General features: G+C 40.5%; 1 protein-coding gene and 1 long non-coding RNA gene across 3 annotated transcripts in view; one reads left to right on the forward strand and one right to left on the reverse strand.

The window, feature by feature from the left end:
- The window catches only part of LOC137633433 (uncharacterized), an 8,380-nt gene extending 7,861 nt beyond the window's left edge, over positions 1-519 (forward strand). Inside the window, exon 8 of one of the 2 annotated variants that reach the window (XM_068365726.1) lies at positions 133-519. In XM_068365726.1, the coding sequence (XP_068221827.1) occupies positions 133-335 (203 nt within the window). In that variant the 3' untranslated portion in view covers positions 336-519. The remainder of the gene's footprint in view (positions 1-132) is intronic. The other variant, XM_068365727.1, reaches the window with a different exon arrangement.
- LOC137633440 (uncharacterized) overlaps positions 1-12,628 on the reverse strand; it is a 376,441-nt gene that overhangs the window by 348,436 nt on the left and 15,377 nt on the right. The window contains exons 4-5 of the long non-coding RNA XR_011042216.1: positions 9,475-9,648; positions 7,560-7,743 (exon numbers count right to left, since the gene is read on the reverse strand). This is a non-coding gene — a long non-coding RNA (uncharacterized lncRNA). The remainder of the gene's footprint in view (positions 1-7,559; positions 7,744-9,474; positions 9,649-12,628) is intronic.

Here is a 12,628-nt window from a genome sequence, read left to right on the forward strand (position 1 = left end):
AGTCACGGAGAATTTCTAGATTGGTAAAAAAAAATAAAAATATGTAATTTTCCTTATATCGTTCATATTTATATTTGTTCCTTTCTTTTTCTCTTATTTCTTATGTTTCTTTTCAATTGTCTCCTTTCAAAGGAGTTTGGGTTGGTGTCTACGACGGGAAGTGGACGAGTGACGGATCTCTCGTCCCAGAAGACCTTTGGGTGGAAGGATACCGATCAGACCCTTCGAGGCGTTGTGGGATCATTGACTGGGATACTTCTTCTTCTTCTTACAAATTGTATCAATGGGATTGTTACTATAAGTCTTATGGTTTTTGCCAATTCCCGATGCCCTGAGAAGGACGACGTTCCTTCAACCTCCCCCTGATGATCATCTTTGATTTCAAGATTCCTTTATGTTCATTTTAGTGTATTACTTTACATACATCCATCCACGGATGTATGGATGTATGAATATAACCTTCCATCACTATAATGTATCAATATATCCGCTTAACAATATATCCTAGCAGAGCATTAACGATTTTTTTATTCTTTTTGAATCCTTAAGAAATATATTGATAATTCTGAATCAGAAATGAGGAAAATTTCAGACACAAACAAAATGTTTTAGAAATGTTAAGAAAATCAAAAGCAAGTGTTTACGGTGTTCCATGTACAGAGTAAATGTGTAATCATCTTTATGATTTTGTTGATAATATCGGTCTATAGGTCTGCTGGTCGGTTGCTTTGTTAGGTCACTGTATTTATCTCTCTCTCTCTCTCTCTCTCTCTCTCTCTCTCTCTCTCTCTCTCTCTCTCTCTCTCTCTCGAAATTATTGAAATTTAATTTTTGATCAATCTAAAAACACATTAAGAACTAATACCTAAACACAGTAACTGCTTTCCTTTTGGAGTACGTAATAATAATAATAATAATAATAATAATAATAATAATAATAATTTAAACAAAGCGTTGAAAGTATTTCCTCTTCCGATGTCGACCGTTAGTCTCACTGATCACTTTTCTATATTTCCCAAAATTAGATTTTCTTTCTTTCTCAAATCATTGATTAAATAAGTCACTTGTGGTAATTAATGAATTTACACTATTATTCTTTTAGAAGAGAAAATTATTGCAATGTTCTTTTTTATTATATACAGTGAAATTTGAATAAGTTTTATGGGTCTATGAAATCATACTTTACTCCTTTATTTTGATTTTAGTTTGTGCCTTACGCTTTTTGCCAGCAAGGGGTTTTATAGCCACAAAAGGCTATAGTTAGGAGAGAGAGAGAGAGAGAGAGAGAGAGAGAGAGAGAGAGAGAGAGAGAGAGAGAGAGAGAGAGAGAGAGAAAAAAAAGTTCATTTAAGCTGGACATTTTTAAATTGTAAGTAACGGAGTACATCCAAACTTTCTCTGAGTAATTCAAAGCGTTTGCAAGATTTTATAGTTTTTACTTGCTTATCTATGATGAGTTTAAGATACAGTAAGAGAAGATCTACTTATCTCTATATATGTCAACATTTATTACATAACGGTGTATCTTACCTCAAGAATGGTCTAGACCAAGGAACATTATTAAATACCTGGTAGTTAGTCAACTCTAGTTGTTTGCAATCAGGGCCAAAAAGGTCATAGGTGTTTCAACATCGTCCCAAACAATTTGTCTAACATAATTCATCCAAATAATTCTAAAAGTGATGAATTCATCTTTCATTTGGTAACATAAGTTCTACGGGTATGAAACAGAAATTGAAACGAGGCAACATATCTTTGGTTGAATTAAGGAGGACAGCTTTGATTGGTGAATTGGAAATGGGTGGTCAGTTTCAATAATAATAATAATAATAATAATAATAATAATAATAATAATAATAATAATAATAATAATAATAATAATAATAATTTTAATAATAATAATAATAATAATAACAGGAAATATAAGAAAGGGAAGTCGGATGCCCGGCCACTGTCCAGTGCTCACCAGCTGCCATTCATTTTCTGAATGATATTCAGAGGGAATTTTTTTCTAATATTTTAGAAAAAAAGGTTGTGGCATCGGAAAAAAAAAAACAAATGAAACAAAATTCTACTAAAATAAGAATCTCCCACCATCACCACCCTCCAAGACCCAGAGAGAGAATCTCCAACCATCACCACCCTCCCAGACCCAGAGAGAGAGAGTGACAGGAGAAAGAATCTCCCACCATCACCACCCTCCCAGACCCAGAGAGAGAGAGAATCTCCCACCATCACAACCCTCCCAGACCCAAAGAGAGAGAGAGAGAGAGAGAGAGAGAGAGAGAGAGAGAGAGAGAGAGAGAGAGAGAGAAACTCCCACCATCACCACCCTCCCAGACCCAGAGAGAGAGAGTGACAGGAGAAAGAATCTCCCACCATCACCACCCTCCCAGACCCAGAGAGAGAGAGAATCTCCCACCATCACAACCCTCCCAGACCCAGAGAGAGAGAGAGAGAGAGAGATAGAGAAAGAGAGAATCTCCCACCATCACCACCCTCCCAGACCCAGAGAGAGAGAGTGACAGGAGAAAGAATCTCCCACCATCACCACCCTCTCAGACCCAGAGAGAGAGTGACAGGAAAAAGAATCTCCCACCATCACCACCCTCCCAGAGAGAGAGAGAGAGAGAGAGAGAGAGAGAATCTCCCACCATCACCACCCTCCCAGACCCAGAGAGAGAGAGAATCTCCCACCATCACCACCCTCCAAGACCCAGAGAGAGAGAGTGACAGGAGAAAGAATCTCCCACCATCACCACCCTCCCAGACCCAGAGAGAGAGAGAGAGAAAGAGAGAGAAAGAGAATCTCCCACCATCACCACCCTCCCAGGCCCAGAGAGAGAGTGACAGGAGAAAGAATCTCCCACCATCACCACCCTCCCAGACCCAGAGAGAGAGAGAGAGAGAAAGAGAGAAAGAGAATCTCCCACCATCACCACCCTCCCAGACCCAGAGAGAGAATCTCCCACCATCACAACCCTCCCAGACCCAGAGAGAGAGAGAGAAAGAGAGAGAGAGAGAGAGATAGAGAAAGAGAGAATCTCCCACCATCACCACCCTCCCAGACCCAGAGAGAGAGAGAATCTCCCACCATCACAACCCTCCCAGACCCAGAGAGAGAGAGAGAGAGAGAGAGAGAAAGAGAATCTCCCACCATCACCACCCTCCCAGACCCAGAGAGAGAGAGTGACAGGAAGAGGGAGAGTGTGTGCTATTATCACCTCAAGTGACTGAATATTACTCTATTTTAGTCTGCTCCCAAAGAATTATCTTCGACAATAAATAAAATGAAAAATATAAAGAATTCCTGTTCTCCTATTCGCAGTTTGGTTCTTTCATACACTTCTATGCAATATAAACTAAAAGATTACTATCTGTGGATTTACCAAAAGTAAACGTAGAGAGTAGAGGTCCCCTTTTTTTGTTTTGTTTCATTTGTTGATGTCGGCTACCCCCCAAAATTGGGGGAAGTCCCTTGGTATATGTATGTATGTATATTATGGTACAAGATTTGCGCACAGTAGATATTATATCTAGATATATCTACTGTGTGCGTACTGTGTATTATATTGTGAGTATAATACACAGTAAACTATACAGTACCACATATGCATCATAAAATAAAGGCCCTTTTTAATTTGAGTCTATGTAGAGCTTTGTCATGACTGGTTGGAGAAAACCTCCAAAATGGCCACTACTATGTTGTACTGTAACAATAACATCTTAATAGGGAACTACATTCAAATCAAGTCTTTCAATACTAACTGAAGTCGATTGCTCTTCCTCCCCCTACATCCATTCAGGGATTGAGGCTGTCCCTTCCAGAGGAGGAGGAACAGCAATAATGTTCGGGAAGCTTTTTTGAAATGAAGAAAACCTGGCCAGAAAGGTTTGCTTTTACCTATTCATAAACACGCATACATAAAACCATAGATGAACACTTGGTATATAATCAACCTGGAGCGTGATCGAGAGCGACTCCTGCGACGCGACCTGCATCTTGTCCTCCTAGACCTAGAACTTCTGGACCCGGACGTTGAACGTCGTCTAGAGTGCGACCGTGTTCTATGAAAGAACGAGAATACGACGTAGAGTAATCTTCCGACTTTCGACGTATTCTTCGTCGAATTATGGAAGGCCTAAAATAAAATCGTCACCTACTTCCTTCTGTGTATATGGATATACTGTAAGTACAAAAAGTACTAAAATATATTTCAAAATACATTTTCAACAGCTGTAATTAGCATGTTAACATATTGCCATCAAACATACTTCTAGAATGGGAAGCTATCAAATCTAACATTATTTCACATGATTAAACCCAACCCTTTTATGAAAAATCAAGTTTTCCATTTAAAAATCATTTCAATACAGTACTTCCCCAATTTTTTATCACTAGCTTGACGAAAGAAACAAACATCTTACAGGGTTTTTAAGCTAGTCTGTCCCGAGTGATTGCAACCTTCGACCGACAGGGGTCTTGTAAATAGCATCTGTTCAGAAAATTCAGCTTTACAATACTGTACTGTACTTTGACTATCAGCCCACTAAATTGTGGGAAGCTCTTTATATGAATATTGAGTAAATATTGAAATAATAATTCTTTGAAAAAATTGCTTTATTTCAATAAATCTTATCCAATATTCTCAAGCTAAAAATAGATGGTTGTAAATCTAAAAGTAAATTGAAAACCCACCTAAGGAAAACACAGATATCGAAAGAAAAAGGACAATTCTGATACAAAACTCTTTGCAGCTTCAAGGATAGCGACAATCTGGTTATTCTTTTCACGTGATGGGCAAAATAAGACACCATTTAGCAATCTTACCGTCAGTGGGAACATTACGAGTGAGATTCAGTGTCCGAGCGTCTAGGACATCCCTTGCGAGAGAGGCCAGGCAAGCAGAATTCTAAGAAAAATGCTTACAAATAATCAGGTATTTCTCTTATACAGTACATACCTAAGTGTATCCCTGTTTCCCAAAAATTCAACATCATACCATCAAAGGGAGTATTTACACAAGATAGATCTCCTTAAGATGTCCCATGTAGCACCCAAAGGACCTGAAAATTGGCATCCAAAGGAATTTCCATCTTTCAAAAAGGCATTGTTACCTTTGATAATGATAAAACTAAGTCGCCACCTAGATTATAGTGGGCACCCGATAATCAAAGTCTTCACTAAAAAAAAAAAAAAGAGATGGCTCTATTATGCAAAAAGCAAAACAGTTTCTTAACATTGCTCTAGATCTAGACAATGACATTTTTACTGACTTAACAAAAAGTCTTTTCATCCAGGTTGTACTCAATGAAGGAATTGAGAGCAGGAAACTGGAAATGTCAAGGTAGACTTTTTGTGTTGAAATCCTTCTTTGCCTAAAACTCTTGTTAAAGGGGTCATTTTTACCCATAGCTCCATTTGAGGAAAATATAACATTGCCAGAATGCAAGAGCTACCAGAAAGATCTCTAACGTTAAAAGTCCTTAAACACAATTGAGAATTTTTTCTAATTAAAGGAAAGAATTTACGAACCCCATCCAAGTTCCAAGAGATGTCTCGAGGTAGGAGTAGTTTCGATAACAAAGGATCTGATAAAATCCCATAGAACGGCACCTCGTAGTAACGGGGGATGTTGAGAAAGGAGAAGACTAATTGGTAAGGGACCTCTGATAGTGGTTTTAACACGCCCCAGTTACTATACCGACACTCTATAAGGGTGAGCGAGCTGGGTATATTCCTGGCATTCCATGCAACTTTTTTCTCTGGTATATTTAGCAGTATTTATACCATAGAAATGGTGCTTTAAGGAGCATTTCACTGGGCGACACAGGTCCCTCGCCCAGAAATAGATTGTTTCCTTTGTCAAAATCCCTTATTTGAGCTGCTTGACACGTCAAGCCCCAAACATACAGAAGCCAACAAAGAAGAGTATCTTTTATTACCAGGTACTGAGGTATTCTTAGCATAGTTAAGAAATTTGAAAACCTTAATATCACCTCATGAATTTAGTGACAAATCTAGAATTGTACCAATCGTAGCATACTAGCTAGCCTTGAAAGCCTCTATGCCCTGAGTAGGCTCAAAGTGGCCAATAACATTAAGCTACAAATGTACAGTAGATATAATGTATCTGTAATCACACTACAGATGATACAGATTGAGAACATATTGCCTTATCAATTTTGTGGAATTCGTCAACAAAATTCTACCTTTACAGGGCTTCTAAGCCCTCCTATTACTGTCAAGTCTGAAAAAATATTGGGGTCCACTAGAACCATGGTAAGTAATTCACTTTATTAACTTGTCCAAGTAGTAAGCTACTCAGGAAGTCTTAGTCCATGTAAGTTTGATCGTATAAATTACTTTTAATACAAAAGACAGTATTAGACATATCTAGGATTAACTTTAGGGTAAGAATGGCATGCGATTAGGTTAGGCTAGACTAATTAAACCTTTCAAGGTTTAAGCTAGACTACACTTATAGGCTGAAGTACCTGTTTCTTTGCATATCCCTTTTGTTACAAATAATCATATCAGATACACGGACAAGATGAGAACTTTAGAAATGTTGTGGTATTTGTAAGGAGAGTAAAATTAACCTGAAAACATTGTGGTTTATATTACCTGACTTGTCAGGCTAATTCCAAACTCTTTAACCTCCCCATTTTTTGTTCCTCAAATAGAAAGACTTAGAAATCATTTTATTGTCTATTTGTTCCCTAAATGTTTCTCTACATTTGATTTTCGACGCCCAATGAATCCAAGGCTTGCTTGCTCCTTAAAATTCATACACTGCCAAGCATAGCACAACTTTATTACTGTGACCTTACTAAAATACAGAGAGAGAGAGAGAGAGAGAGAGAGAGAGAGAGAGAGAGAGAGAGAGAGAGAGAAATACCAATACTTTGAGTAGAGAAAATAACAAACACATTAATACCCAAAGATACAAAATTGATTCTTTTTGGAGTGGATTTTGTAAGATGATTTTTTTCACAGATTGAATCTTGTTTTACAAGTAACATGATCTTAAAATTTACAACAAAATTTCATTTAGTACCCTGAGTATTTTTTCGTAATACGAGGCGTAGAAATCTTCGTATGTCGTTTCGTAAAATGAGTTTTTTGTATAAAGAAACATTCGTATCTCGAGGTTTCACTATATCATTATGTCTATTCTACACTTAGGTCACTCGGACATCCCATACTTTGTGCTATAAATTAGATGTTCCTTGAGGAAATAGTGAAAAGCAAAGACATCAAGTAAGATCAGTAGCTAGAGAACTGCATTAGCTATGCAATATTAAAACAGATAGTCAAAAGGCAAGACAATGGATCCCTCATGGTGGCAAAGAGAACTCACCTTGGAAACTAGCTCTGATATCATTCTGCATCAATACATAAACACTCAGTAGTCTGCTAATTTCAGTCTTATGATGTCGAGAAATTGTAAAATAGTACGTATTTTGCATAAACACATATATATATAGAGAGAGAGAGAGAGAGAGAGAGAGAGAGAGAGAGAGAGAGAGAGAGAGAGAGAGAGAGAGAGACTTACCGTGATCTAAATTGTGATCTTTCATCCTTGGAGGAGTCCAAGAAAGACATGACGGGGGTCAATGGCCGATGCAATAAAGTTCTGGGCCTCTTTGACTCTCCTCATGGCTTCCTCAATTTCTCACTGCGCTGCCTCGTTGCTCTTGGTTTAGGGCTTGATAATTGCAGTGGAAGAATGGTTCACTCTGGAAAGAGAAACGATATCAATTCAACTATTAAACACTATAGTAACGTATAATAATGTTAAGATGAAAGAAAAAATCCTATAAAGACTTATAGAATGTAAAGTCTAAATAGTTTTGATAAAATCTGTCAAAATATTTTATATGACTTTTCTGCTACAGACACAAGAAAAGACAAATTTGAAGATAATTTGTATTTTTCCCGTAATACAAACCTGGAGGTTTTTTATTTGGATTATCTTCCAGCTTCACCAAATAATAATCCAAATAAAAAAGTGAACAATTGAAAATTGTTTCTCCATTACAAAAATCACATTAATTCTACCCGTTTTACTTTAAAATGACCCAAGCATCTCTCTCTCTTTTCCATTGACGTTGATAAGGACTTCAAAATGGGAGATAGGTCAAACTACTATTGTATCAGGCTAGCGTGAGACACAAAGGGTCGCACTGGGTAAGGACAGCGCAGCAAGATATCACGACGCGACCAGAAAACTTGCTGGAGGTCAAGACCCGAGTGAGCATGCTCTCCGATCCCGGGTCGCCTCATGGCGCGTATCACTCCGCCAGAGGTTCCCCCGCATAGAAAACGGAGGTAGGGTAAACTACACAAAATTTTGGTCGGTTGGGAGGAGATCCCAGATACTCCTAAGACAGTAGTTCGAGGTAAGTACTCCGTGTTGGAACAAACTACTATTGTATCAGGCCATTACCTTAAAAATCACGCATTCCCACACACATTATCTCTCATCAATTGCAAATATAACTAACACCTTCAAGTTCATGCAGAGTTAAGCTTAATTCTTTTAGCTTATATATATATATGTTGCAAGGTTCTATTTTTTAAGGTGGCCTTTTCTAGTTCTTAGATCTTTAGCACCCCCTGCAGTAGGATGTAACTGCCTGGCCCCCTAGGGCAATTGTTGCACTACCATTGTGGACTGGGGTTCTTTTATTCATATCTGGGGTGCGGCCAGTTTTCACGCATTGTCTGTTTGTGATAATAGTTGATTCAACACTGTACAATATTGCACAAAATTTCCAACAAGAGGAAAATAGCTACAGTATAGTCTAATTCACTATGGAGGAAAAGAACCAGAATAAACTTAAACATAGAGTAGTAGGCTTAACAGAAAAAAATGACACTCGGCTAACATAATAAAAGCTACAGTTAACAATAATAAAATAAAACATTTTAAAAGTAACTTGTATTTTTCCTAGCCATACAACTACTTCTTCTCCATCACTTACAGCAAAAGAGAAAAAAAATTACAAATTTTTGTCAGGAGCTGTCTGTACATGCGTACAGTACTGGAAAGTGGCCAAAACGAAAGTGAGTAGTCTACAATTGGAGCCCCTTTCCAATCGGTGGTAGGATAGCTGCTCATCATCCAACTTTAATATCTCTAAATAAAGAACGAGGGTTTGTAGGATGCGTAGGAACCTGCCAGATGTGTGGTAGAATCTGTGGTTCTAGGATTGGTCTGCACAGTCGCGTACAATGGCATCAGCGACAACAACATTAATTTAATCATCATCACCAGTTATTTAAGGAAGCAGTATTCGTCATCGATTCAATGGACAACCATAAACTAGGAAGGAACAAATATACCTTGCAGTAAACGTACCTGTCCCTGATTGCAAACAAAATCCCTCTCTCAACCATTATAAACCTATTTGCATAAGAACAACTAGAAGTTCTACATACTTTACATCACACATTAAAATACTTACTTGATGGGCTGTCCCATGAATTCCTGATGATGCATTTTCAGCGCTGATATTATTAAAAGGTTGCTCAGAAGACTCCACTAATGCATTTTTAGTTCCATTACACTCCAATCCAAGACGCAGATAACGAACTTCTCCAGCTTTAGCTGCTAGCTCCATCAATTCCTCAGCAGTTACCTATGAGCAAAAAGTCCCAAGACTGTACTCTCAAACATAAATATATCATGAAACTTATGCAAATATGACAAATTCGTAGATAATTTGTATTTTTCCTAAGTACAGTATACAAACCTTAGCTATTTAATAGGGGTATTACGTTCGGCATAGCTGAAATGACGAGCCATTAACTTTTAACGAGGGTTTACTACCCACACCGCTAGTTAGCGGGGGTAGGGAAGGGTAGCTTGCTACCCAACCCCTCTCACACACCTGTGCTTGAGCTCACTTTGCTTGGAGGTAGGACTTCAAGGGGGATAGGGCTGTCGGGCAAGTTTGGTTAAATAGCTAAGGTTTGTATAGTTAGGAAAAATACAAATTATCTCCGAATTTGTCATTTGTTCCGTAACTGGAATACAAACCACGCTATTTAATAGGGGTGACTCACCCATTAGGAATGATGGACATCCCAGCCAGTCTGGCTTTTGGCTTTGCCCGGGGACTCCTTATTTGAGTGTGTAAGCACCCAAGAAATAAGGAGTCCCTGCACCTCGCTAGAACCTTGCTATGCAAGGTCTGCGGCCTACACAAGCTGTGTGTGAAGGTATGAAGTGTGACTCGTCCTAGAAAGTTGTTCTGAAGTTCTTTAGAAGGAAAAACTGTGTAACTAGGACTTTCCCAATACCACCTCGTCAGGGTATGGGGACGTAACAGTATTAATATTAATACTAGGAACACAAGGAAACATGATTTACCTGCAGTGGTTTGAGGTAAGCTATGCAGAGAATCCAAGATGCTGCTTTCCCCAAGAGAGGGGAGGATGAAGAAAAGAATAAGGGCCAGTCAAACAATGCTCTAAACCTTCTGCTACTTGTCCAATAAGGACTTTGAGGTTTTAAACCAGCTGTTGTGCAGCCACCACAGTACTGATAGAAAAAGCGCCAAGTCTCCTGTGGGTTACGTCTTGCAGGTAGTGGGATGTGAACGTGGTCTGTCTTTTCCACACCCCAGCTTGAAGAACCTGCGTCACTGAATAGTTTCTTTTGAAGGCCAGGGACGTAGCTATGCCCCTGACATCATGTGCTCTGGGGCGACGTGACGGAGGAGGGTCTGGATTCAGTGCAAGGTCAATGACCCTGCAAATCCATGCTGAGATGGTGTTCTTGGTGACCCTCCTCTTGGTCCTTCCTGTGCTGACGAATAGTGCAGGCACACGAGGACGGGCTGCGGCTGTTCTCTTGAGGTACAGCCTCAAGCTCCTCACTGGACATAGTAAGAGATGGTCTGGGTCATCTGTTATAGTACGGAGACTAGAAATCCGGAAGGAGTCGAATCGAGGATCCGCTACTCTTGGATTCTGAGTCTTAGCAATAAACTCAGGGACGAAGCTGAACGTTACCTCCCCCCATCCCCTTAAATGAGCAATGTCATACGAGAGACCATGAAGTTCGCTGACTCGCTTGGCCGAGGCCAAAGCTAGCAGGAATACCGTCTTTCAGGTTAGGTGGCGATCTGATGCCTGGTTCATACGGAGGTCTCTTAAGAGACCTGAGAACTCGAACCACGTTCCATGAGGGAGGTTTCACTTCCGACTGAGGGCAGGTAAGTTCATAACTACGTATGAGTAGAGAAAGTTCTAGCGATGAGGAAATGTCCATTCCTTTGAGCCTGAAGGCCAGACTTAAGGCTGAGCGATAGCCTTTCACTGCCGAGACTGAAAGGCGCATTTCTTCACGCAAATACACGAGGAACTCCGCTATTGCTGGAATAGTGGCATCTGGGTGAGAGATACCCCTTCCACGACACCAACCACAGAAGACTCGCCACTTCGCCTGGTAGACCCCTGCGGATGACCTGCGCAGGTGTCCAGACATCCTAATCGCAACTTGTTGCGAAAATCCTCTCTCAGAGAGGAGATGCTGGATAGTCTCCAGGCGTGAAGCCGCAGTGAACCTACGGATTTGTGGAAGATGTTGGCATGTGGTTGTTTAAGAAGATTGTGTCGTGGAGGGAGTTCTCTTGGTGGCTCCGTTAGGAGTTGCAGAAGGTCCAGGAACCATTCTGCATGATGCCATAGCGGAGCTATGAGGGTCATTGAAAGATTGACCGATGTTCTGGTCTTGTTGAGTACCCTCCTCATCAGACAGAACGGGGGAAAGGCGTAAACGTCGATGTTGTCCACCGTTGTTGGAAAGCATCTTGCCAGAGAGTCTTGGGGTCTGGGACTGGGGAACAGTACAGCGGGAGCCTGAAGTTCAGGGCCGTTGCGAAGAGGTCCACAGTCGGAGAACCCCACAAAGTCAGGACTTTGTTGGCTACTAGATGATCCAAAGACTACTCGGTACTCACTGAGATACTCTGCTCAGGTTGTCGGCGAGCACATTCCTTTTGCCCGGAATGAAGCGTGCCGATAGTGGTATCGAGCGGATTTCGGACCATCTCAGTATTTCTACTGCTAGATGGGATAGTTGTTGCGAAAAAATACCTCGTTGTTTGTTGATGTAGGCAACTACTGTGGTGTTGTCGCTCATCATCACCACAGAGTGACTTGCCAGGTACTGATGGAACTGTTGAAGGGCCAGAAAGATGGCCTTCATCTCTAGGAGATTTATGTGGAGGTACTTTTCTGACTCTGACCAGAGGCCTGAGGTCGTGTGGTGCAGAACGTGGGCCCCCAACCCTTTTTTTTGAAGCGTTCAAAAACACTGTCAAATCCGGGGGGAGGACAAGAAGATCCACTCCCTTTTGTAGGTTCTCGTCTGCCACCCACCACTGGAGATCCGTCAGTTCCGCAGGTCCCATGGGGATCTGGATGTCCGGGGAGTTGTCCGCTTGATTCCACCGGGACTTGAGTCGCCACTAGAGGGATCTCATCCTGAGGCGACCATTGGGAACGAGACGGGCCAGCGATGAAAGGTGACCGAGGAGATGTAACCACTATTGGGCTGGAAGTTCTTCTCGTATGAGAAAAGGTCTTGCGACCTTCCTCAGCCTTGCTATC

Source organism: Palaemon carinicauda, chromosome 43 (genome assembly GCF_036898095.1).
Source record: "Palaemon carinicauda isolate YSFRI2023 chromosome 43, ASM3689809v2, whole genome shotgun sequence".
NCBI lineage: Eukaryota > Metazoa > Arthropoda > Malacostraca > Decapoda > Palaemonidae > Palaemon > Palaemon carinicauda.